Source organism: Mauremys reevesii, linkage group 22, assembly GCF_016161935.1.
Source record: "Mauremys reevesii isolate NIE-2019 linkage group 22, ASM1616193v1, whole genome shotgun sequence".
NCBI lineage: Eukaryota > Metazoa > Chordata > Testudines > Geoemydidae > Mauremys > Mauremys reevesii.
This window is the reverse complement of record NC_052644.1, coordinates 21,377,571-21,399,127: the sequence shown is the minus strand read 5'-3', so window position 1 is coordinate 21,399,127 and position 21,557 is coordinate 21,377,571. Positions and strand designations below refer to the sequence as shown.

The 21,557-nt window shown below is 70.8% G+C and overlaps 1 protein-coding gene across 5 annotated transcripts; it reads right to left on the bottom strand.

Annotated features, from left to right (window-relative positions):
• Window positions 1-1,161: 1,161 nt before the first annotated feature.
• Window positions 1,162-21,436, bottom strand: PPP6R1 (protein phosphatase 6 regulatory subunit 1). 5 transcript variants are annotated; one of them, XM_039509961.1, is made up of 24 exons: window positions 21,146-21,436; window positions 14,676-14,908; window positions 14,196-14,382; window positions 13,799-13,936; window positions 13,269-13,334; window positions 12,868-12,980; window positions 11,727-11,840; window positions 11,479-11,644; window positions 10,931-11,083; window positions 10,048-10,179; window positions 9,520-9,584; window positions 9,209-9,324; window positions 8,488-8,573; window positions 8,047-8,136; window positions 7,774-7,871; window positions 7,168-7,191; window positions 6,290-6,347; window positions 5,885-6,021; window positions 3,750-3,850; window positions 3,250-3,415; window positions 2,590-2,669; window positions 2,051-2,153; window positions 1,784-1,897; window positions 1,162-1,495 (listed from the first exon to the last, which is right to left on the bottom strand). In XM_039509961.1, the coding sequence occupies exons 2-24, from the start codon at window positions 14,900-14,902 to the stop codon at window positions 1,492-1,494; spliced, it is 2,538 nt and encodes an 845-aa protein (XP_039365895.1). In that variant the 5' UTR covers window positions 14,903-14,908; window positions 21,146-21,436; the 3' UTR covers window positions 1,162-1,491. The 5 variants fall into 5 exon arrangements, with proteins under 5 accessions (XP_039365895.1, XP_039365891.1, XP_039365893.1 ...); XM_039509957.1 differs by having other exon boundaries at window positions 2,051-2,156; window positions 21,146-21,435; XM_039509959.1 differs by lacking the exon at window positions 21,146-21,436 and adding an exon at window positions 19,670-19,691 and having other exon boundaries at window positions 2,051-2,156.
• Between the last annotated feature and the right edge of the window lie 121 nt (window positions 21,437-21,557).

The window sequence follows — 21,557 nt, the reverse complement described above, 5'->3', positions numbered from 1 at the left end:
CACCTGCTGATTGGTGGGGGACCCCTAGCCCCCCATGCCCTACAGCCTGAGCTATGGGGGCAGGGAACTTCCTAGGTCCCCGCAAACCTTCCCCCACTCCTGAAGGGCCCTGAATCCCCTGGGGTGGGGAGGGAAAGAGACCCCGCCCTCCGTACCGTATGCCCCCCCCCCCGCCAGATCTGCTACAGGGTGGGTTTGGGGAGGCTGAGGGACCTGAGGTCCATGCCGTGGGGGAGGGAGCTGCCCCTCTGTACCCAAATACCCCCCCCAAATGTGGGGAGGGTCAACAGAGTTAACCCCCCCCCCACCGGGGCATATGGAGGGGAGACCATCAGAGTGGGGGTTGGGCTGGGGCCCAGCTCCTCCTCCTCCTAGACCTTCCGTGGGGGTTGGGGGGGAGAACGGGACGACACAGCTGGAGGTGTCTGGAGGCCCCATGGAGGGGGCGGGCAGGTGGCCCTGCACCCCCTCAGACGGGCTGTAGTCTGAGCTGGTGCCAGCAGTGGGATCCAGGAAGGGAGGTTACTGAGTCGGGGGGGGGGGGCATTGGGGGCTGTTTGGATCCCCTCTCCCCCCCCCTTGAAAAGCAGCCAGGGTGGGGTGGGAGGGGAACTACCTCTGACCGGCTGGTGCCGTTTCCTGGGGCGTGACCCATCTCTGCCCCCCAACACCTCCAGCCCCCCAGGCCAGGGAAATAAATAACAATGGGGAGTGGAAAACGTGAGGTTAAAGGGGTCAGTGAACCAGCGGGCGCAGGGACCTGCCCCACAGCCCTGAGTTCCACCCCTCCCTTGTAGTGGCCCCCCCAACACCCCCAGCCCAACCCACCACACTCACCATCCCCTCGGGCCCCGCCTACCCATGCCCAACCCCGCCCCCAACACTCCTGGCCCCACCCCAAGGGCTCCTAGTCCTGCCCCCACTCCCTCCAGCATTTCTTCCTCCGCCCAACTAAGCTGGGCTCGGGGCAGAGCCCCACCCCAGGCTGAGGCCCTGGACTTGACACAGAAGGGCGGGGAAGAGTTGGGGTTGTGCTTATGCTGGAACTGCGGGGATCTAATCTGTGTGAGGGGCCCCCTTCCCGTGCCTGGGCCCCAGACAAGGCAAGCTGGAGGGGGCCCGGGGCCGCTAACCTCGGGGTTGGAAGCACGGTGGGGCCGGCATGGGAGGTGGGGGCCAGTGGGGGTGTTAGTGCTTCCCAGAGTCACTTATCCGAACGATTCGCTTTGAATTCCGTCGCTCAGCCGCCGATTTCAGTGCAAAAAGGGGGGGGGGGGCCATGCCGGGGGGGGCAAACACCAGCCTCCCTGGGGGGGCGCCCAGCCATCTCGCCATGAGCATCCTGTGATGGGGGGGACTGTGACCCCCCCGTCCTATACTGCCCCCCCCCCCGCGGGAATGAGCTCTCCTTGGGCGGGCCGGGCTTCGGGAGGGGGGGCTCCCCCCAGCCCCCCCACGATCAGCAGCTTCCCCAGGCGCCCTCCGCGAGCCTTATCTGGGGAGGAGAGAGAGACGGGGGTGGGTGTCACCACTGTTCCATCATGTGCCCCCCCCCCCCCCAATTCCCAAACCTGGGACTCCCCCGTCTGCCCGGACCTCCCAACCCAGGGCCCATCTCCCCAGCCTGGGGGGGTGGAGCTTGGGCCAATTTAACGCCCCCCCAATGCACAGGACATGATGAGGTAACAGGCTGAGCTCCCCCCAGATCCTGAGGGGGATCCCCCCCACTGAGCCCCTCCCACCCAGCAGATCCCCCCCCACTAGCTGGGGGGTCAGGGCTCACCTGGCTGCTGGCTGCTGCTGCCTCTGGGGGGCGCCGTTCTCCGCCTTCGGGGCGGCCGCAGCCCCCGGGAGCCGCTGGGGGGCATCAGAGGTAGATAGGGGGGCCCCTTCCGTGCTGGGGGGAGAAACAGCTGGGTGAGGGGTGGGGCCAGGGCTGGATCCTCCCCCACCCCACAAGCCCCACCCCCAGGCCGGGGTTCAGCCCTGTCCTAGGGCGCCCTTCCCCCCCACCCCCCACGTTGCCCCTCCCCTTTGCCCCCGGCCTTACTTCGGCCTGGCTGCGGCGGGGCCGGGCGGAGGCGCCGATTGGCCGTTCAGCGCCAGGTCGCTGCTCTCGCAGGGCGATCCCGCACGGGGGGGCTCCAGGGGGGCTGCTGGAGAGAGGGGGCGTTAGGGGCCCACCTGCCCCACCCATCCCCATGGGCCCAACTCCCCCCAGCCCAGATCCACAGACCCAGCCACCCTCACCCCCGGCTCAGACCCATGGGCCCAGCAACCCTCCCCCCACAGCGCCCCGATCCACAGGCCCAGCCCCCCCACACTCAGACCCACAGACCCAGCAACCCTCCCCACAGCCCTCTCAACCCACAGCCCCGATCCACAGGCCCAGCCACCTCCACCCCGGCTCAGACCCACAGGCTCAAGATCCATCCCCACGCCGGCCCCAGCAACCCCCACTGCGGGGGCCGGTTGTGGAAGGATGATGCAACCCACCCCCACCCCTCCGGCTCCCACGGCCACCCTGGGGCTCCAGCCCAGGGGTTACTGCTGGGGGCAGCGGGGGCAGGTTGCCGCGGTGACACTCACCTCCCCCTGAAGATACATTGCTGCTTGTCGGTTCCTGAGGGTGGGGTCCCTGGGCAGAGCCTGACGGGGCATCTGACAGGCTGCAGAAACACGCCCCCAACTGGGTCAGACCCACAGGCCCATCGACCCCGCCCCGCCCCCGCCCCATTCCCAGCCCCGCCCCGCGAGCCCATCAACCCCGGCCTCCTGCCCCGTGGGCCCATCGACCCCAGCGTCCCGCCCCGCCCCCATCGGCCCCGGCATCCCACCCCCTCCCGGGCCCTGCCCGCTGGGCCCATCGACCCGGCGTCCGCCCCTCCTCCCCATCGACCCCCCCCCCCCGCCCCAGTCCCAGCCCCACCCCATGGGCCACTCAACCCGGGCCTCCTGCCCCCAGCCCTGCCCCTCCCTCCCCACCCCCATCCACCCACCCCTCCTGGCCCTGCCCTGCCGGCCCCGACCCCGGCATCCTGCCCCTCCCCTCCCCACCCCACCCCCCCATCCCGCCCCTCCACCCCCCTGCCCTGCCCATCGACCCCGGCGTCCCGCCCCCTCCCTGGCCCTGCCCTGCGGGCCCATCGACCCCGACGTCCCATCTTGCACAGCAGCTAGTGCCAGCCCCCCCCAGAGACCAATGGAGATGCGGCCGCCCCGTGGGGGGCGGAGGGGGTTGGGTCTCACCTGGTCTGCGCTGAGAGCGCCTCTGCAAACAGGGCCCAGCTCCCTTCCGTGGGGGGGCGGGAGGCGTCTGAGCCGGGCCTGTCCCACACGGCCACTCCAGTGTCCACCCCGCCGCTGGGGGGGGGCCGAGCGGGGGCCTCTGCAGGCTCCGGGTCAGGGCTGGCCCCTGCGAAGGGAGAGCAGAGAGCGGGGTCGATTCCCTGGTGCCGGCGGGCGACCCCCGGCACCCCCCGGGCACAGCCGCTCGGGCTGCCACCACCTGCGGCCTGCGCTGGGCAGGAGCTCGGACCAGATGATCCTAATGGTCCCTTCTGACCTCAAAGTCGATGAGTCTGTGACCACCCGGAAGCCGGGAAGCGAGGCCTTGAGCTGCATTTTTAATGACTATGCACCATCTCATTTACATACATTACTTAGACCTCACCCGCCAACCCAGAGCCAGCCCCGCCCCCTTCCCCCCCACCCCATTGGATTCACTTCATTCTCCACTGGGGTCTTACCCTCGGCCTCGCCGCCGCCGCCTCCGCCCTCCTCGCCCCCGCCCGCGTCTTCCTCCTCCTCCGAGTCCCGGCTGCCCTCGCTGTCCGTGCTGCCGCGGCTCCTGCCGTGGGGGAGAACGGGCCTGGATCAGCCCCCCGGGCCCATCTACCCCGGTATCCCGCCCCCTCCCTGCCCCCAGGCCAGCCCCCCGGGCCCATCTACCCCGGTATCCCGCTCCCTCTCTGCCCCCAGGCCAGCCCCCCGGGCCCATCTACCCCGGTATCCCGCCCCCTCCCTGCCCCCAGGCCAGCCCCAGAGCCCATCTACGCCGGTATCCCGCCCGCTCCCTGCCCCCTGGCCAGCCCCCCGGGCCCATCTACCCCGGTATCCCGCCCCCTCCCTGCCCCCAGGCCAGCCCCACGAGCCCATCTACCCCGGTATCCCACCCCCTCCCTGCCCCCGGGCCCATCTACCCCGGTATCCCGCCCCCTCCCTGCCCCCCGTCCAGCCCCCCGGGCCCATCTACCCCGGTATCCCGCCTGCTCCCTGCCCCCAGCCCAGCCCCCAGAGCCCATCTACCCGGTATCCCGCCTGCTCCTGCCCCCAGGCCAGCCCCGGGCCCATCTACCCGGTATCCTGCCTGCTCCCTGCCCCCAGCCCAGCCCCGGGCCCATCTACCCCAGTATCCCACCCTCCCTGCCCCAGGCCAGCCCCACGAGCCCATCTACCCCCGCACCCCACCCCCCCCCGGCCCCCGAGCCCAGCTACCCCGGTATCCCGCCTGCTCCCTGCCCCCAGCCCAGCCCCCGGGCCCATCTACCCAGTATCCCGCCTGCTCCCTGCCCCAGGCCAGCCCCGGGCCCATCTACCCCAGTATCCCGCCTGCTCCCTGCCCCCAGGCCAGCCCCCCCCGGGCCCATCTACCCCGGTATCCCGCCCCTCCCTGCCCCCAGGCCAGCCCCCCGGGCCCATCTACCCCGGTATCCCGCCTGCTCCCTGCTCCCAGCCCAGCCCCATGAGCCCGTCTACCCCAGTATCCCACCTGCTCCCTTCCCACAGATCAGCCCCCCGAGCCCATCTACCCCGGTATCCCACCCCCTCCCTGCCCCCGAGCCCATCTACCGGTATCCACCCTGCTCCCTTCCCACAGATCAGCCCCCAGAGCCCATCTACCCTGGTAACCCGCCTGCTCCCTGCCCCAGATCAGTTCCCCGAGCCCATCTACCCCGGTATCCCACCCCCTCCCTGCCCCCAAGCCAGCCCCACGAGCCCATCTACCCCGGTATCCCGCCTGCTCCCTGCCCCAGATCAGCCCCCCGGGCCCATCTACCCCGGTATCCCGCTCCCTGCCTGCCCCCAGGCCAGCCCCCCGGGCCCATCTACCCCGGTATCCCGCCTGCTCCCTGCTCCCAGCCCAGCCCCCCGAGCCCATCTACCCCAGTATCCCGCCTGCTCCCTGCCCCAGATCAGCCCCCCGGGCCCATCTACCCCGGTATCCCGCGCCCTGCCAGCCCAGCCCCGGGCCCATCTACCCGGTATCCCGCCTCCCTGCCCCCAGCCCAGCCCCACGGGCCCATCTACCCGGTATCCCACCCCTCCCTGCCCCCAAGCCCATCTACCCCTGTATCCCACCTGCTCCCTTCCCACAGATCAGCCCCCCGAGCCCATCTACCCCGGTATCCCGCCTGCTCCCTTCCCACAGATCAGCCCCCAGAGCCCATCTACCCCGGTAACCCGCCTGCTCCCTGCCCCAGATCAGCCCCCCGGGCCCATCTACCCAGGTAACCCGCCAGCTCCCTGCCCCAGAGCCAGCCCCATGAGCCCATCTACCCGGTATCCCGCTCCTGCCTGCCCCAGGCCAGCCCCGGGCCCAACTACCCCGGGACCCCCCCCCCCCCCTGCCCCCAGGCCAGCCCCCCGGGCCCATCTACCCTGGTATCCAGTCCCCTTCCTGCCATCCCTGAGCTCATCCAAGCTGGTATTTATCCTAGAGCTGGGGAGAGAACCCAGGAGTCCTGGCTCCCAGCCACCCTTGCCCCAACCACTGGCCCCCACTCCCCTCCCAGAGGCAGGGAGAGAACCCAGGCGTCCTGGCTGCCCCTGAGAACAGGAGGCCCCGTGCCTGCCCCCTTGGGGTCAGAGTGGGGGCCAGTACCTGGGCCCTGTGGGCTGCGGCCCCCCCCCGGAGTAGCCCAGCTCCTTCTCCTGCCAGGCGTCCTCCCCGTCCGAGTCGTCGTCGTCAAACTGCTGGATCCGCTCCTTGTAGCAGACTTCAAACAGGTTGGAGTTGGGCTGGGGGGAGGGGGCAGAGAGTCAGGGCGCCGGGTGGGGGCACGACGGGGGGGACACAAGGGGGCGGCCGGACAGGACGGGGACCGGTCACGTGCTGCTCATCGGTGCTCAGCGAGACGATGCTGGGAACAGGGGGCACTGTGGGGGTGGGGCAGCTCTTGGGGGAAGGGTACCGAGCACAGCAGAGGTGTGGGGGGGTGATGTGGGGCTGGGGAAGGTGGTAGTGGGGGCAGTGGGGATGGGACGCAGAGCCGGGGCCGACACTCACACTGTCATCGTCGGCGCTCAACGAGAAGCTCAGGCTGCCCGTCCTGTCGAAGGGGGCACTGGAACGGAGAACACACCATGAGAGGGGGCCGAGCCGCTGGCCACCCCCCCCCCCCCACAAGCGTTGGGAAGAGACCAGGGGCTGCTGCTAGACTCCCGCTCCCCTCCCAGAGCCAGGAGAGAACCCAGGAGTCCTGGCTCCCAGCGCCCCCGCCCCCCCCGCTCTAACCACCAGCCCCCCAGCCCCATCCAGAGCCAGGAGAGAACCCAGGAGTCCTGGCTCCCAGCGCCCACCCCCCACTCTAACCACCAGACCCCTCCTCCTCCTCCCCAGAAGAGAACCCAGGGGTCCTGGCTCCCAGCCCCCCTGCTCTAACCACCAGACCCCACTCTCCTCCCCTCCCCAGGAGAGAACCCAGGAGTCCTGGCTCCCAGTGCCCCCCACCCTCCCACTCTAACCACCAGACCCCACTCCCATCCCAGAGCCAGGAGAGAACCCAGGAGTCCTGACTCCCAGCGCCCCGCACCCCCACTCTAACCACCAGACCCCCTTCCCCTAGCCAGGAGAGAACCCAGGAGTCCTGGCTCCCAGCCACCCCCCTGCTCTAACCACCAGCCCCCCTTCCCCGAGCCAGGAGAGAACCCAGGAGTCCTGGCTCCCAGCCCCCCCCCCCGGCTCTAACCACCAAGGGCTGCTGGGACGGTTAACCCCGCGCAGCCTGGAGCCATGCCCAGCTGAGTCCCTGATGGCAGGGGGCCGGGGGGGGGTTGAAATGTGGGTCTCCTCTCCACCCCCTTGCTCTTGGGGATGGGGAGGGGTCAGGCTGCTGTGACATGCCCCCGCCGGGGGTCTGGGAGGGGGGCGCGGGGGGCTGTTACCTCTTGAGTTGGCGGAAGTGGGCGCTGGAGGCAGCGGAGAGAAAAAGAGAAGCAAAGACATGAAGCTGAGGGGGTTTTCGGGGGTTCCTGGGGGGCTGCTCAACGGGCAGGGTGTGTGTGTGTGTGTGGGTGTGGGTGGGTGGGTGTGTGTGATGTTGCCCCGTTGTTCTACGCGAGGTCTCCGGGGAGGCAGGAAGCCAAGGAGGGGGGTTATGGGGTGTCAGCCTGGCACGGACTCCCCTCACTTCGTCACACAGCCCCCCGCCACGTGGGGGTCCCCGGGGAGGCAGGGGGTTAGCGAGGGGGCCGACGGGGCACCGTGTGCAAAGCCGGGTTAGACACACACATTCAGCACCCCCCCCCGGAAAGCACAGGGGTTCGTTTGCGCAGAACCCCCAGTTAGTGTGAATGAGCCGGGGGGGGGTCACCCCGAAAGGTGCAGGAGTCACGGCACAGCTGGGGAGAGAACCCAGGAGTCCTGGCCCACAGCAGAGAAGGTGGATCTGGTGCCACCTAGTGGCCCTGTTCCCCAGTGCACCCCCCCCCCAAGCGGGTCTCTCCACCCCGAGCGGGGGGCAGCGGGGGGCATCCGGGGCAGACACACACTTGACGCTCTCCTCCTGCTCCCCGAATTCCTCGTCGTTGAAGCCGAAGTGGTCGATGAAGGCCGACGTCACCTGCTGCATCTGGTAATCCACGAAGGCCTGGCGAGGATGGACAGACACAGACAGACAGAAGCTGGGCGGGCATCGGGCACAGGGGGGCTGGGTATCCGGGGGCCCCTCGCCCGGCGCTGGGACGCAGCCCCTCTGGGGTGGGGCACGGGGACACCTCGCCGTGCGCTGGGATGCGGCTGGCTCTGGGGGGGGGCAGACCCACCTGCTGCAGCACGGCCTCCTGGGGGAAGTTAAACTCCTTCAGGTCGTTTTCCTCGTCGTCGCTGGACGAGTGCAGATTGTGCATGTTCACCTGTAGGGGGCGACGGGGCTTCTTAGGGTCATGGTACGGGGGGGGGCGGGGGAGGCACGAGTCCCATCCCTCCCCCCGACACCTCCCAGCTACGGGGGGCAGCACCGGCCACGTGGGTCCCTCAGAACATGTGACAGAGCTTCCGGCGTTAGCCGGCGGAACTCCCTGCTACAAGCCGGGGCTGGCGCTAGAGCAAGGATGGCTCGCGGCTTCTGCGGTGGTCGGCATGGGGCAGGAAGCCAGCGGGCACGTGGGGCTGCCCGGGGGGCTGGCATCGGCGCTGAGAGCGGGACAGATGTGGGGGTAGCCCCGGGCAGGATGGGCCTGTGGGGCTTGGGGGGGGAAGCTCACCAGATCCACCACGTTTTTCTTGTTGGTCTCTGCCAGGGGCCCCGAGACGAATTTCTCCCACTGTTCCTGCTCCTCCTCCGGCAGCTCTGCCACGGCAGGGGCACCGGGGTGAGATGGCGCCCCCCAAGGGCGGCAGCCCCCCCCCACGCACACACTGCCCCAGGGGGCAGGGAACAGCCCCAGCCCCTCTCCACCCCCTACAGGTGCTGGGGGGGGGGCAGGAACACCCCCAGCACAGGGCGCCCAGCCCCTCTCCACCCCCTACAGCCCCGGGGGGGGCAGGAACACCCCCAGCGCAGGGCGCCCCAGCCCCTATCCACCCCCTACAGCCCCTGGGGGGGGCCAGGAACACCCCCAGCACAGGGCGCCCAGCCCCTCTCTACCCCCTACAGCCCCTGGGGGGGGCAGGAACACCCCCAGCGCAGGGCGCCCCAGCCCCTCTCCACCCCCTACAGCCCCTGGGGGGGCAGGAACACCCCCAGCGCAGGGCGCCCCAGCCCCTCTCCACCCCCTACAGCCCCTGGGGGGGGCAGGAACACCCCCAGCGCAGGGCGCCCCAGCCCCTCTCCACCCCCTACAGTCCCTGGGGGGGGGCAGGAACACCCCCACTGCAGGGTGCCCCACTGAGCGCCCACTAAGAGGCACCGCAGGCCCACAGCCAGGCAGGGAGCTGGGAGCCGTGGGGCCGGTTCTGGGCCCAGCGCCCCCCGCAGGCACCTACCTTTCAGCAGCTGCCCCACGAGGGCGACGTGAGGGCCCTTCTCGGAGCTCTGCACGAGGGCGTTGGCGATGCGCGTCAGATGGCCCATGTAGCCCCTCCGCTGGCCTCCGGCCGCCCTGCAACGGGACCCGAGGGCCGGGCGTCACTCCGGGCTGGGCACTAGGGGGCGCTCTCAGTGTCCACCCCAGCACAGGGCTCAGGAGAGCTGGGCTCCTCCCCTCTCCCCGGCTCTGGGAGGCTTGGGAGCCAGGACTCCTGGGTTCCCCCCTGTCGTGGGGGTGTCTCGCTCCTCACCCCCACCCACCACTTACTGCGTCTGCTCGTTCTCCTCCCAGGCCGACAGGATTCGTTGCACCAGGCGGCATTTCTGCAGCAGCTGCAGGGGCGGGAGAGAAGGGGGCAGCGGGTCACGGGCGGGCGGGGCAGAGACAGGACCCACCACTGACTAAGGGAGCAGGAGGCAGTGCTGGTTGGGGGGGGGGGGAGGGCGCGGAGCCAGGACTCCTGGGTTCTATCCCCAGCTCTGGGAGAGGGTGGGGTCCAGTGGTTTAGAGGGGGACGGGGGCTGGGAGCCAGGACTCCTGGGTTCTATCCCCGGCTCTGGGAGAGGGTGGGGTCCAGTGGTTTAGAGGGGGACGGGGGCTGGGAGCCAGGACTCCTGGGTTCTATCCCCGGCTCTGGGAGAGGGTGGGGTCCAGTGGTTTAGAGGGGGACGGGGGCTGGGAGCCAGGACTCCTGGGTTCTATCCCTGGAGCCAGTTATAACCTTGGAGGAAGAAGGCTCTCTCCCCCCCACACCCCGGAACTTCGAGCCCTCCCCACCGCCCCCCCCCCACTCACATGCTTGACGACGGGGCTGTCTGGGGGGGGCTGCGAGTCCTCGGGGGGGGCGCCGGCCCGCAGCAGGGTGCTCAGACACGCCTCCAGCTGGGCGTGCAGGAAATTGTTGTAGGTGTCGGTGAAATACAGGTCCTGGGCGAGAGAGAGAGACAGAGAGACAGAGCTCGGGGCCGCGTCTGCAAGGGACACCGGGCACCAGCCTGGCCATGGCGCTGAGCCGCCGGGGGCTGGGTACGCGGGGACCCCTCGGCCAGGGCTGGGACGCAGCCCCTCTGGGGTGGGGGGGACGGGTACACGGGGACCCCTCGGCCAGGGCTGGGACGCAGCCCCTCTGGGGTGGGGCGGGGGGCTGGGTACGCGGGGACCCCTCGCCTGGCGCTGGGACGCAGCCCCTCTGGGGCGGGGCGGGGGGGGGGTTGGGTACATGGGGACAGAGGGGCCCCTGGCTCTGACCTGGGGCAGGGGGGGAGGGGGCAGGACCCCAGGGCAGAAGGCCCCTGGCTCTGACACCAGGGCTGGTCCATGTTAGCCCCGCCCCCGTTCCCATGCCATTGGCTGAGCCCCGCCCCCGTTCCCATGCCATTGGCTGAGCCCCGCCCCCGTTCCCATGCCATTGGCTGAGCCCCGCCCCCGTTCCCAGGCCATTGGCTGAGCCCCGCCCCCGTTCCCAGGCCATTGGCTGAGCCCCGCCCCCGTTCCCAGGCCATTGGCTGAGCCCGCCCCGTTCCCAGGCCATTGGCTGAGCCCGCCCCGTTCCCATGCCATTGGCTGAGCCCGCCCCGTTCCCATGCCATTGGCTGAGCCCCGCCCCCGTTCCCATGCCATTGGCTGAGCCCCGCCCCCGTTCCCATGCCATTGGCTGAGCCCCGCCCCCGGCACTCACCAGCATGGTGTTGAGGGCGTCCAGGCCCAGCAGCTCCTCCTGCAGCCCCGCGTCCCCCGCGCCCAGCGAGCTGCCCAGCAGCTTCACCACCTGCAGCCGCGTGTTCCCCAGCGGCGGGTCCAGCAGCCCCCACGTCATCTGCAGGGCCGGGCGCTGCGGGAGCGGGGTTAGCACAGCCGAGAGAACCCAGGCGTCCGGGCGGCTGCGCCCCCCCACCCCCCTCCCAGAACCAGGGACGGAACCCAGGAGTCCTGGCTCCCAGCCCCGCCCTAACCACTAGCCCCCACTCCCCTCCCAGAGCCAGTGACGTCCTGGCTCCCAGCCCCCCTGCTCTAACCACTCATCCCCATTCCCCTCCCAGAGCCAGGGACGGAACCCAGGAGTCCGGGGGCCCAGCCCCCCCTGCTCTAACCACTCGTCCCCATTCCCCTCCCAGAGCCAGGGACAGCACCCAGGAGTCCGGGGGCCCAGCCCCCCTGCTCTAACCACTCATCCCCATTCCCCTCCCAGAGCCAGGGACGGAACCCAGGAGTCCGGGGGCCCGTTACCTTTGGGGGGTCGATCAGCAGCTGGTGGAAGTCCCGGAGGTAACCTCTGAGCGCCAGGAGGGTGCTGGGACTGGCCTGGCAGGCGCTGCCGTCCGAGCCCAGAGGCCCCAGCTCGAGCTGCCCTTCCAGGGGGCAGTAAAAGCTGCCCATCCCCCCGGCCTCGGACCTGCAGGGGGCAGAGCGAGGGGTGAGCACGGGCGGGGGGGCCGGCTGGCCCCACCCCCTCCCACCGGCTCCGCCCCCGTCACCTGGCTCGGCGCGGCTCCAGCAGCGTCAGTAGCACCTGGATCCCGCTGACGATGACGGACTCGTCCCGCTCGCCCGCCAGCATGTTCCCCAGCAGCTGCTCCACCGTCTCCTGCCTGCGGGGGGGGCCCAAACACCCCGCCCCCTCCCCAGTCAGGGGGGCTGGCCGAGGGGATCCCCGGCTCCCCAACGCCTGGCTGGGGGGTCCCCAAACACCCCGCCCCCTCCCCAGTCAGGGGGGCTGGGCGAGGGGATCCCCGGCTCCCCAACGCCTGGCTGGGGGTCCCCAAACACCCCGCCCCCTCCCCAGTCAGGGGGGCTGGCCGAGGGGATCCCCGGCTCCCCAACGCCTGGCTGGGGGGTCCCCAAACACCCCGCCCCCTCCCCAGTCAGGGGGGCTGGCCTAGGGGATCCCCGGCTCCCCAACGCCTGGCTGGGGGCCCCCAAACACCCCGCCCCCTCCCCAGTCAGGGGGGGTGGGCGAGGGGCTCCCCGGGTCCCCAACGCCTGGCTGGGGGTCCCCAAACACCCCGCCCCCTCCCCAGTCAGGGGGGGTGGGCGAGGGGCTCCCCGGGTCCCCAACGCCTGGCTGGGGGGTCCCCAAACACCCCGCCCCCTCCCCAGTCAGGGGGGCTGGCCGAGGGGATCCCCGGCTCCCCAACGCCTGGCTGGGGGCCCCCAAACACCCCGCCCCCTCCCCAGTCAGGGGGGCTGGGCGAGGGGATCCCCGGCTCCCCAACGCCTGGCTGGGGGGTCCCCAAACACCCCACCCCAGTCCGGAGGGCTGGGCAAGGGGATCCCTGGGTTCTCAACACCTGGTTGGGGGGGTCCCCAAACACTCCATCCCTTGGGGACCCGCCCCCCCCGCTCCAGAGGGGCTGCACCTCAGCACTGGGTGAGGGTCCTTGGCTCATGGTCTGGGAGCTTCATGCTTCTGCTTCGCCATCGTTAACTTGCATTGATATTGGGAGGGCCGGGACACCACCCCCCAGCCAAGGGGGCCCTGCCCCTCACTCCTGACCCGCAGCCCCATGCTAACCCCCCCAGCCCTGCCGGTGCCCCTCACTCCCGACCCGCAGCCCCATGCTAGCCCCCCCAGCCCTGCCGGTGCCCCTCACTCCCGACCCGCAGCCCCGCACTCACTTCTCCAGCGTGGCCAGCAGCTGGTCGGGTTCGGGGCTGTCCTGGATCTGCATCATCTGCTCCCGGCTCAGTCGGATGATGTCACACAGGGACTGGGAGGCGTTGGAATGTTGCTGGGTGGGGGTGGGGGGGAAACGAGACCCAGTTACTGGGGCGCTGGGGGAGGCGGGACCCGTCCCTCTGCCCACGCCCCATCGGCGCTGCCGGCTTAGAGGGACGGACCCCCATTGCCAGTAAGGGCTGGCAGCAGCGGGAGTCAGGACTCCTGGGTTCTCTCCCCAGCTCTGGGAGGGGAGTGGGGTCGAGTGGTTAGAGTGGGGGGGCTGAGAGCTCCCCTCCCATAGCTGTCCCCCCTCCCCGTGTCCCGCCCCCCAAGGCGGGGGCCGCGCAGAGCCGCTCACATTGTCGTCTTTCGAGGGGTGAATCATCTCGATCAGTCTCTGCACGATCTTCTCCTCGTTCAGCCACTGTGAAGGGAACAGCATGTCTCGGTGCCCCTCACTCCCGACCCGCAGCCCCTGCTAGCCCAGCCCTGGGCCCCCCCATGAGTTAGTTATGGGGCTGGGTTTCCCTCTGTCTCAGCCTGGCTAGACGCTGTGACTTTCTCCCTGCCAGGGGGGCAGCAAGCAGGGCTGGCCATGGGTGGAGGGGACGGCAGCTTCTAGCAATGGCGTGCGCTGAACCTGGAGCAGCCCTGGAGTAGAAAACGAGGCCTGGGGAAAGGGGCAGGGCCAAGTGTGGGGCAGGATGTGGGGCTGGGCACAGGGTAGCAAGTGAGACGGAGCAGGGGCCCCCCTGGCAGACAAAAAGGGGGGGGGCCAGCAGGCACAAAGGGGCGGGGCCCTGGGTGTCCAGGGGCGGGGCCAGCAGGCACAAAGGGGCGGGGCCCTGGGTGTCCAGGGGCGGGGCCAGCAGGCAGCCCCGCCCTTACATTGAAGACGTCCTGGCGCAGCACCGGCTGCTCCACGCAGGTCAGCAGGCGCAGCAGCAGGTCCATGATGGCCGAGGTGCCGATGTGCCGCAGCAGCAGGCTCACGAAATCGTCCTTCTTGCGCAGGAAGGCCACAATCTGCAAGGTCCGGGCCAGCCCCCGTTAGCCTGGGGAACTCCCCACCACTGGGGCCAGCCCAGCTTCGGGGCCTAGCTACTGCCAGGCTATTAGTGGGATTATGGTAACACCCCCCCATGCACACACCCCGGCTGGGATCGGGGGGCCACCGTGCCAGACGCTGCACAGAGGTGGCGTGAGAGCCAGTCCCGGCCCCTAGCGCTGGCAGGTGGAAGGGAAACCGAGGCAGGGGGAGGCTGGGGCCGGCCGCCCGGCGCACCTGATCTGTCTTGCGGTTGATGAGGATGCCCATGACCTTGCTGAAGAAGCTGGCCAGCAGCGGGTTCAGGACCCCGTGGCCCTGCAGGAAGCCGTAGAGACGCCGCAGCAGCCCCTCGTCCTCGCCCAGCGCATCCGTGATCGGGCTCACGTCTGACGTCAGGATCTCGCACGACACGCTGGGGTACCTGCGGGGGATGGGACATTAGCACCAGTCAGCTCTGGGAGGGGAGCTGGTGCCCCTCACTCCCGACCCGCAGCCCCCAGCTCCGGGCTCCCCCCAGCTCTGCCGGTGCCCCTCACTCCCGACCCGCAGCCCCCAGCTCCGGGCTCCCCCCAGCTCTGCCGGTGCCCCTCACTCCCGACCTGCAGCTCCCTGCTCCCCCAGCCCAGCTAGTGCCCCTCACTCCCGACCCGCACCCCCTGCTAGCCCAGCCCCGGGCTCCCCCAGCCCTGCCGGTGCCCCTCACTCCCGACCCACTTGTAGCGCAGCCGCTCGTCCAGCTCGGCGGGGGGCTCCTCGGTCACGCAGGTCACCAGCGCCTCCATGTGCTGCGGCTGCACCAGGAAGTCCAGCAGCCGGCGGTTCACCACCTTGCACTCCTGCAGCACATCGTCCTCGTCCAGCAGCTCGCGCAGCGTCAGGTCGGCTCGCTCCAGCAGCGTCTCGATGTGCGAGCTGGAGTGCAGGTCGAACTTCCAGAACATGGCGCCCTGCAGGGGGGACGGAAATGCGGGGGGGGGGGGTGTCAGCGGCCACAGATCCCCCATAGCGTGGGCGGCGAATGAACTCCGGGCTCGGGGAACCCCCAGCCTGGACCACCCCTTCTGCCCAAGCCCCCCCGGAATCCTCCCCCCTGCTCCGGAATTCAGCCCCATGTGGGACAGCCACAGACCCCGCCCCAGAGATCTGGACAGGTGAGGTTGGGGCAAAGGAGAGATCAGGGACCCTCCCCCCCCCAAACACGTCGACAAGGGTCCAGCCCATTCCCTGCCCCCCTGAGCCAGCCAGCCCCAGCCATGGGGCCGGGTGGGAGACAGCCGCCCCATCACCCAGATCTCTTTGGTTTCCTACAGGGATGCTCTAGCCGGTCAATATCCTTCTCTGGTCAGTCCCGGGCCAGCAGGGGAGACCGGCACAGCTCCACACCAGCTGGGGGCAGGGAGCGGCTCTCAAACAGGAAGTGGGGCGACTCTCAGACTATGGCGCATGGGGGGAGTGAGGGACGAGGGCCCATGTGTCATGTGCCCCCTGGGCTCCCTGCTCACCAACCTGTTTGTGTTAGAATGTCTGAGATCAGGGCCCCGCCGTGCCGGGCGCTACACCGACCCCACCCCCGACTGAGATCAGGGCCCCGCCGCGCCGGGCTGCACGACCACCCGACTGAGATCAGGGCCCGCCGCGCCGGGCGCTGCACCGACCCCCCCCCCGACTGAGATCACGGCCCCGCCGTGCCGGGCGCGACCCAGACCCCACCCCGACTGAGATCAGGGCCCGTCGCACGGGCGCTGCACAGACCCCACCCCGACTGAGATCAGGGCCCGCCACGCCGGGCGCTGCACCGACCCTCCCCGACTGAGATCAGGGCCCGCGCGCCGGGCGCGGCACAGACCCCGACTGAGATCAGGGCCCCGCCGCGCCGGGCGCTGCACAGACCCCGTCTGAGATCAGGGCCCCGCCGCGCCGGGCGCTGCACAGACCCCACCCCCGACTGAGATCAGGGCCCCGCCGCGCCGGGCGCTGCACCGACCCTCCCGACTGAGATCAGGGCCCGCGCGCCGGGCGCTGCACAGACCCCGACTGAGATCAGGGCCCGCGCGCCGGCGCTGCACAGACCCCACCCCGACTGAGATCAGGGCCCGCGCGCCGGGCGCTGCACAGACCCGACTGAGATCAGGGCCCGCCCGCGCCGGGCGCTGCACAGACCCCACCCGACTGAGATCAGGGCCCGCGCGCCGGGCGCTGCACAGACCCCACCCGACTGAGATCAGGGCCCGTCGCACGGGCGCTGCACCGACCCCACCCGACTGAGATCAGGGCCCGCGCGCGGGCGCTGCACCGACCCCACCCGACTGAGATCAGGGCCCGCGCGCCGGGCTGCACCGACCACCCCGACTGAGATCAGGGCCCGCGTGCAGGCGCTGCACCGACCCCACCCGACTGAGATCAGGGCCCGCCGCGCGGGCGCTGCACAGACCCCACCCCGACTGAGATCAGGGCCCGCCCGCGCGGGCGCTGCACCGACCCACCCCGACTGAGATCAGGGCCGCCGCGCCGGGCGCTACAGACCCCACCCCGACTGAGATCAGGGCCCGTGGCGCCGGGCGCTGCACCGACCCCACCCCCGCCTGAGATCAGGGCCCGCGCTGCACCGACCCCACCCGACTGAGATCAGGGCCCGCGCGCGGGCGCTGCACCGACCCACCCCGACTGAGATCAGGGCCCGCCGTGCAGGCGCTGCACCGACCCGACTGAGATCAGGGCCCGCGCGCCGGCGCTGCACCGACCCCCGACTGAGATCAGGGCCCGTCGCGCCGGGCGCTGCACAGACCCCGACTGAGATCAGGGCCCCGCCGCGCCGGGCGCTGCACCGACCCACCCCGACTGAGATCAGGGCCCGCCGGCGCCGGGCTGCACAGACCCCGACTGAGATGAGGGCCCGCGCGCCGGGCGCTGCACCGACCCACCCCGACTGAGATCAGGGCCCGCCACGCCGGCGCTGCACCGACCCTCCCCGACTGAGATCAGGGCCCGCCGCGCCGGCGCTGCACAGACCCCGACTGAGATCAGGGCCCGCCGCGCGCTGCACCGACCCTCCCCGACTGAGATCAGGGCCCGCGCGCCGGGCGCTGCACAGACCCCGACTGAGATCAGGGCCCGCGCGCGGGCGCTGCACAGACCCCACCCCGACTGAGATCAGGGCCGCCCGCGCCGGGCTGCACAGACCCCCGACTGAGATCAGGGCCCCGCCGCGCCGGGCGCTGCACCGACCCCACCCCCGACTGAGATCAGGGCCCCGCCGCGCCGGGCGCTGCACCGACCCCACCCCCGACTGAGATCACGGCCCCGCCGTGCCGGGCGCTACACAGACCCCACCCCGACTGAGATCAGGGCCCCTCCGCGCCGGGCTCTGCACAGACCCCGACTGAGATCAGGGCCCCGTCGCGCGGCGCTGCAGACCCCGACTGAGATCAGGGCCCCCGACTGAGATCAGGGCCCCGCGCCGGGCGCTGCACAGACCCCGACTGAGATCAGGGCCCCTCCGTGCGGGCGCTGCACAGACCCCGACTGAGATCAGGGGCCGGGCGCTGCACACCCCGACCGACATCAGGGCCCCGCCGCGCCGGGCGCTGCACCGACCCCACCCCCGACTGAGATCAGGGCCCCGCCGTGCCGGGCGCTGCACCGACCCGACTGAGATCCCGACTGAGATCAGGGCCCCTCGCGCCGGGCTCTGCACAGACACCCCGACTGAGATCAGGGCCCGCCGCGCCGGGCGCTGCACAGACCCCGACTGAGATCAGGGCCCCTCGTGCCGGGCGCTGCACAGACCCCGACTGAGATCAGGGCCCCTCCGTGCGGGCGCTGCACAGACCCCACTGACTGAGATCAGGGCCCGCCGCGCCGGCGCTGCAGAGACCCTCCACTGACGGAGATCAGGGCCCCGCCGCGCCGGGCGCTGCACAGACAACAAGACACAGCCCTGGACCTGAACCTACACAGATGAAGGCAGGACCCCGCCAGAGCCGTGGCAGCACAGCGTGGACTCAGGAGCCGTCCTGGAGCCGGCACTCGCACTCAGCTCTCCCACGCCCTCGCCACTAGGCCAGCCTCCCTCCCGGGTGAGGCCAACAGCCATCGCCACAAGGTTAACGAACAGGCTCCGGCCCCCCTCCCGCCCACGCAGCCCCCGTTCAGAGCCCTACCCCTGCGGCAGCCAGCTTCCTTCCAGAGCGCAGCCAGGCCCCGCCGGGCAGGGGACGCACGAGGCCAGCAGATACAGCTGCGGAGGCCTGGGTCCTTCCCCGGGCGGCCGGCTTTGGGCGCCACAAGAGGAACGGAAGCGACAGGAAATGGGTTTGCAGAAGGGGAGAGAGACAGTGACGGGAGAGCAGAAGAGCGCGTGCGAGAGGTGGGGGCCATACCCCAGAACCTCAACCTGCCGCCTCCAGCTCTCCGCCGGCGTGGGGGCGACGCCCCACACTGCCCCTTAGCCTCAGAGCCCTGTCTGTGCACACTAGAACCTGCCTGCGGCTGTCTCTGGGCAGCGCCTGGCACAACAGGGCCCCGATCTCAGCCGGGCAGGGACCCTCTCTCGCTGGGTCTGGGCGGCGCCCGGCACGACGGGGCCCCGATCTCAGCCGGGCAGGGACCCAGCCTCCCTGGTGCAGGGTCATGAGCTTCCCCCCACTCCCTGCCCTTCAGAACGGCCCCAGCAGCACCGCCATGGGTGAGTCCAAAGCTGGAACCGAGGCCCTGCACCCTGGCCCTTCCACGGTGAACTTGGGGCTCCCCGGCCCAGCACTGAGCTGGCAGCTAACAGCAAAGGTCGAACAGTCGCTATCTTAGAATAACGCCCGCCTGGCACGGGGCCACAGAAGCCCGTCCGGGTGGCGAATGAAAAGAAGAGGGGAGGGCTGGAGACACGCTGAGGTTACGCTGATTACACTCCAATTTCAGAACTGGATTGTGCGGGGAAGAGGAGTCACTCCAGATTGACCCCACCGGCAGGTCTCAGCTCCTAGCAGGAGGATTTAGCTGCTGAGTGCTTTGGGCGGGGGACTGTGCTACCCTGTGCAGCGCCTAGCGCATCAGAGCCTGGGCACTGGTGAATGAAACGTGATTAATGATGGGGGCCCCGACTGGAGAGAAAAAGACTCCTGTGCCCCATTCCCCACCCCCCGGAGCCAGCCAGTCCCTGCCCTGGGGCCGGATGGGAGCCAGCGCCCCCTAGAGGGGAGAGGCCCCTGCCCCATTCCCTGCCCCCCTGAGCCAGCCAGTCCCTGCCTGGGGCCAGGTGGGAGCCGGCGCCCCCTAGAATGGACAGGCCCCGGGCCCCATTCCCTGCCCCCCACCCCCGAGCCAGCCAGTCCCTGCCCTGGGGCCAGGTGGGAGCAGGTGCCCCCTAGAGTGGACAGGCCCCGGGCCCCCATTTCCTGCCCCCCATCCCGCAATACATGGGTTAGGAATTCTGTCACCCAGGTACCAGAAACGCCCGCCCCCTCAAGTTGTTACCGACGCTGTTGACAGCAGCCATGGCACGGAGATGGGGCAACTCCGCCCGGGCCATGGCACGCTGCCAGCCAGCCACCTGCATGGGGCCTTCACCCTTCCGGTGGCCAGGTCAGCCCGACGCCAGGAGCCACGCAGGCCGTCGTCTGCCCCAGGGAGCCGCCCGCTGGGGGCCACGGCCGCTAGGACATCCACCCCCCAGGCTCATGCTGAGCCCCTCTGCCTGCACGCGCCAGATGTACCTTCACCCCAACAGGGGAGTCGCATGTACCTCACCCTGGGCCCCACTTCAGAGGAGGGAAACTGAGGCACGGAGAAGGGACTCGCCCCTCCGCTGTCACATGGCCTGGCAGTGGCAGAGGCCGCGAGAGACCCCAGGAGTCCTGGCCCCCAGCTGCCCCTCCCCCCGCTGTAACCACTAGACCTGCCACGCAGAACCGGGGCACAGGCTCCGTCTCCCTCCAACACGGGGGCTGGATTCCTTTAGCCCCCCCGACCGTGATGCGAGAGGAGGGTGAGATTTGGGGGCGGGGGGCTGCAGAGAGCACATTTATGCAGCACCAAGCAGGGAGTTGGGCTGAGACACTCCCCCCGCCCCCCCCCGAGTGACTGGCGCTGTCCCCAGCCGGACAGAGCCCACAGGGCCGAGGCAGGATCCCCGGGGGGGGGGGGGGGGGGTGTCTCTCTATGGGCCCGTGGGGTGTATCACCAGGGAGTCTCAGGGGGGCTCCCTCGACCCAGCTCAGGGGTCTGTGGGGGGCCCCAGCCATGCCCAGGTGGGTCAATGGGCGGCCTGAATGGGGGCTCTGTGGGGGATGGGGACCCTGGTTGGGGGGGCCTTAGAGAGTCCTTAATGGGGGGAGGGACCCCAGGGGGGGTCCCTGAGGATCCCAGTCAGGTCCAGGGGGCAATGGGGGTCCTGCCCAGGATTTGGGGCCCTGACCGGGGGCAATGGGGGTCCCAGGCCAGGGGATTCGGGGCCCCCGACAGGGGGCAATGGGGGTCCCGGCCCAGGGATTCAGGGCCCCGACAGGGGGCAATGGGGGTCCCGGCCCAGGATTCGGGGCCCCGATGGGGGGCAATGGGGGGTCCCGGCCCAGGGGATTCGGGGCCCCGACGGGGGCAATGGGGGTCCCGGCCCAGGATTCAGGGCCCCCGACGGGGGGCAATGGGGTCCCGGCCCAGGGGATTCTGGGCCCCGGGGTGGGGCAATGAGGGGTCCCGGCCCAGGGATTCGGGGCCCGGGGGCAATGGGGGGTCCCGGGCCAGGGGATTCGGGGCCCCCGAGGAGGACAATGGGGGTCCCGGCCCAGGGATTCAGGGCCCCAGGGGCAATGGGGGTCCCAGCCCAGGGGATTCAGGGCCCCGACAGGGAGGGCAATGGGGGTCCCAGCCCAGGGATTCAGGGCCACAGGGGGCAATGGGGGTCCCGGCCCAGGGGATTCAGGGCCCCGACAGGGGGCCAATGGGGGTCCCGGCCCAGGGATTCAGGGCCCCGAGGGGGCAATGGGGTCCCGGCCCAGGATTCAGGGCCCAGGGGCAATGGGGGGTCCCGGCCCAGGGGATTCGGGCCCCCGACGGGGGGGGCAATGGGGGGTCCCGGCCCAGGGGATTCGGGCCCCCGACGGGGGGGGCAATGGGGGGTCCCGGCCCAAGGTCCCGGCGCTCCCCGCGGGCCTGAGGGGCCAATATGGCGGCCACCGAGAGACGCAGCTTACCGGGCCCCCCCTGGGTCTCCTGGCACCGCCGCGATCCCACAATGCCCCGCGCCCGGAACCAGCCTGCGGCCGCTCTGCCGCCCCGTCTCAGTGCCGGGGCCCCCCGTCTCCGGGGCAACGCGCATGCGCCGAGTGGACCCTTCCTTCGCCCTCGCCGGGAGCCGGCACATGCGCACACTCCGCACGATGGGTGGGGGGGGCCGCGCCCGCGAGAATTCTAGGCCCCGCCTCCCAGCGGATACGCATGCCCAGAACCTTCGGGCGCCTGTTTCCCAGGGAAGATGCGCATGCGCCATACTCCCATTTTTTTTTTTTTCAACCCCGCCCAACACCTAATACGGTGCCCATGCGCAGAATAACCTCTTCGCGTTCCAGGCCGGGTACGGCGCAGCTGTTACGCTGGTACCCCAGG

Bases quoted from the DNA above. Each gene is read 5' to 3' on its own strand.
- PPP6R1 (XM_039509957.1), bottom strand. From the start codon at position 14,902: ATGTTCTGGAAGTTCGACCTGCACTCCAGCTCGCACATCGAGACGCTG. The intron at 13,937-14,195 runs GTGCGCCGGGCG...CGGACCTTGCAG, and splicing joins TCAACCGCAAGACAGATCAG to ATTGTGGCCTTCCTGCGCAA. The intron at 6,022-6,289 runs GTGAGTGTCGGC...CCCTCCCCCCAG, and splicing joins TGAGCGCCGACGATGACAGT to CCCAACTCCAACCTGTTTGA.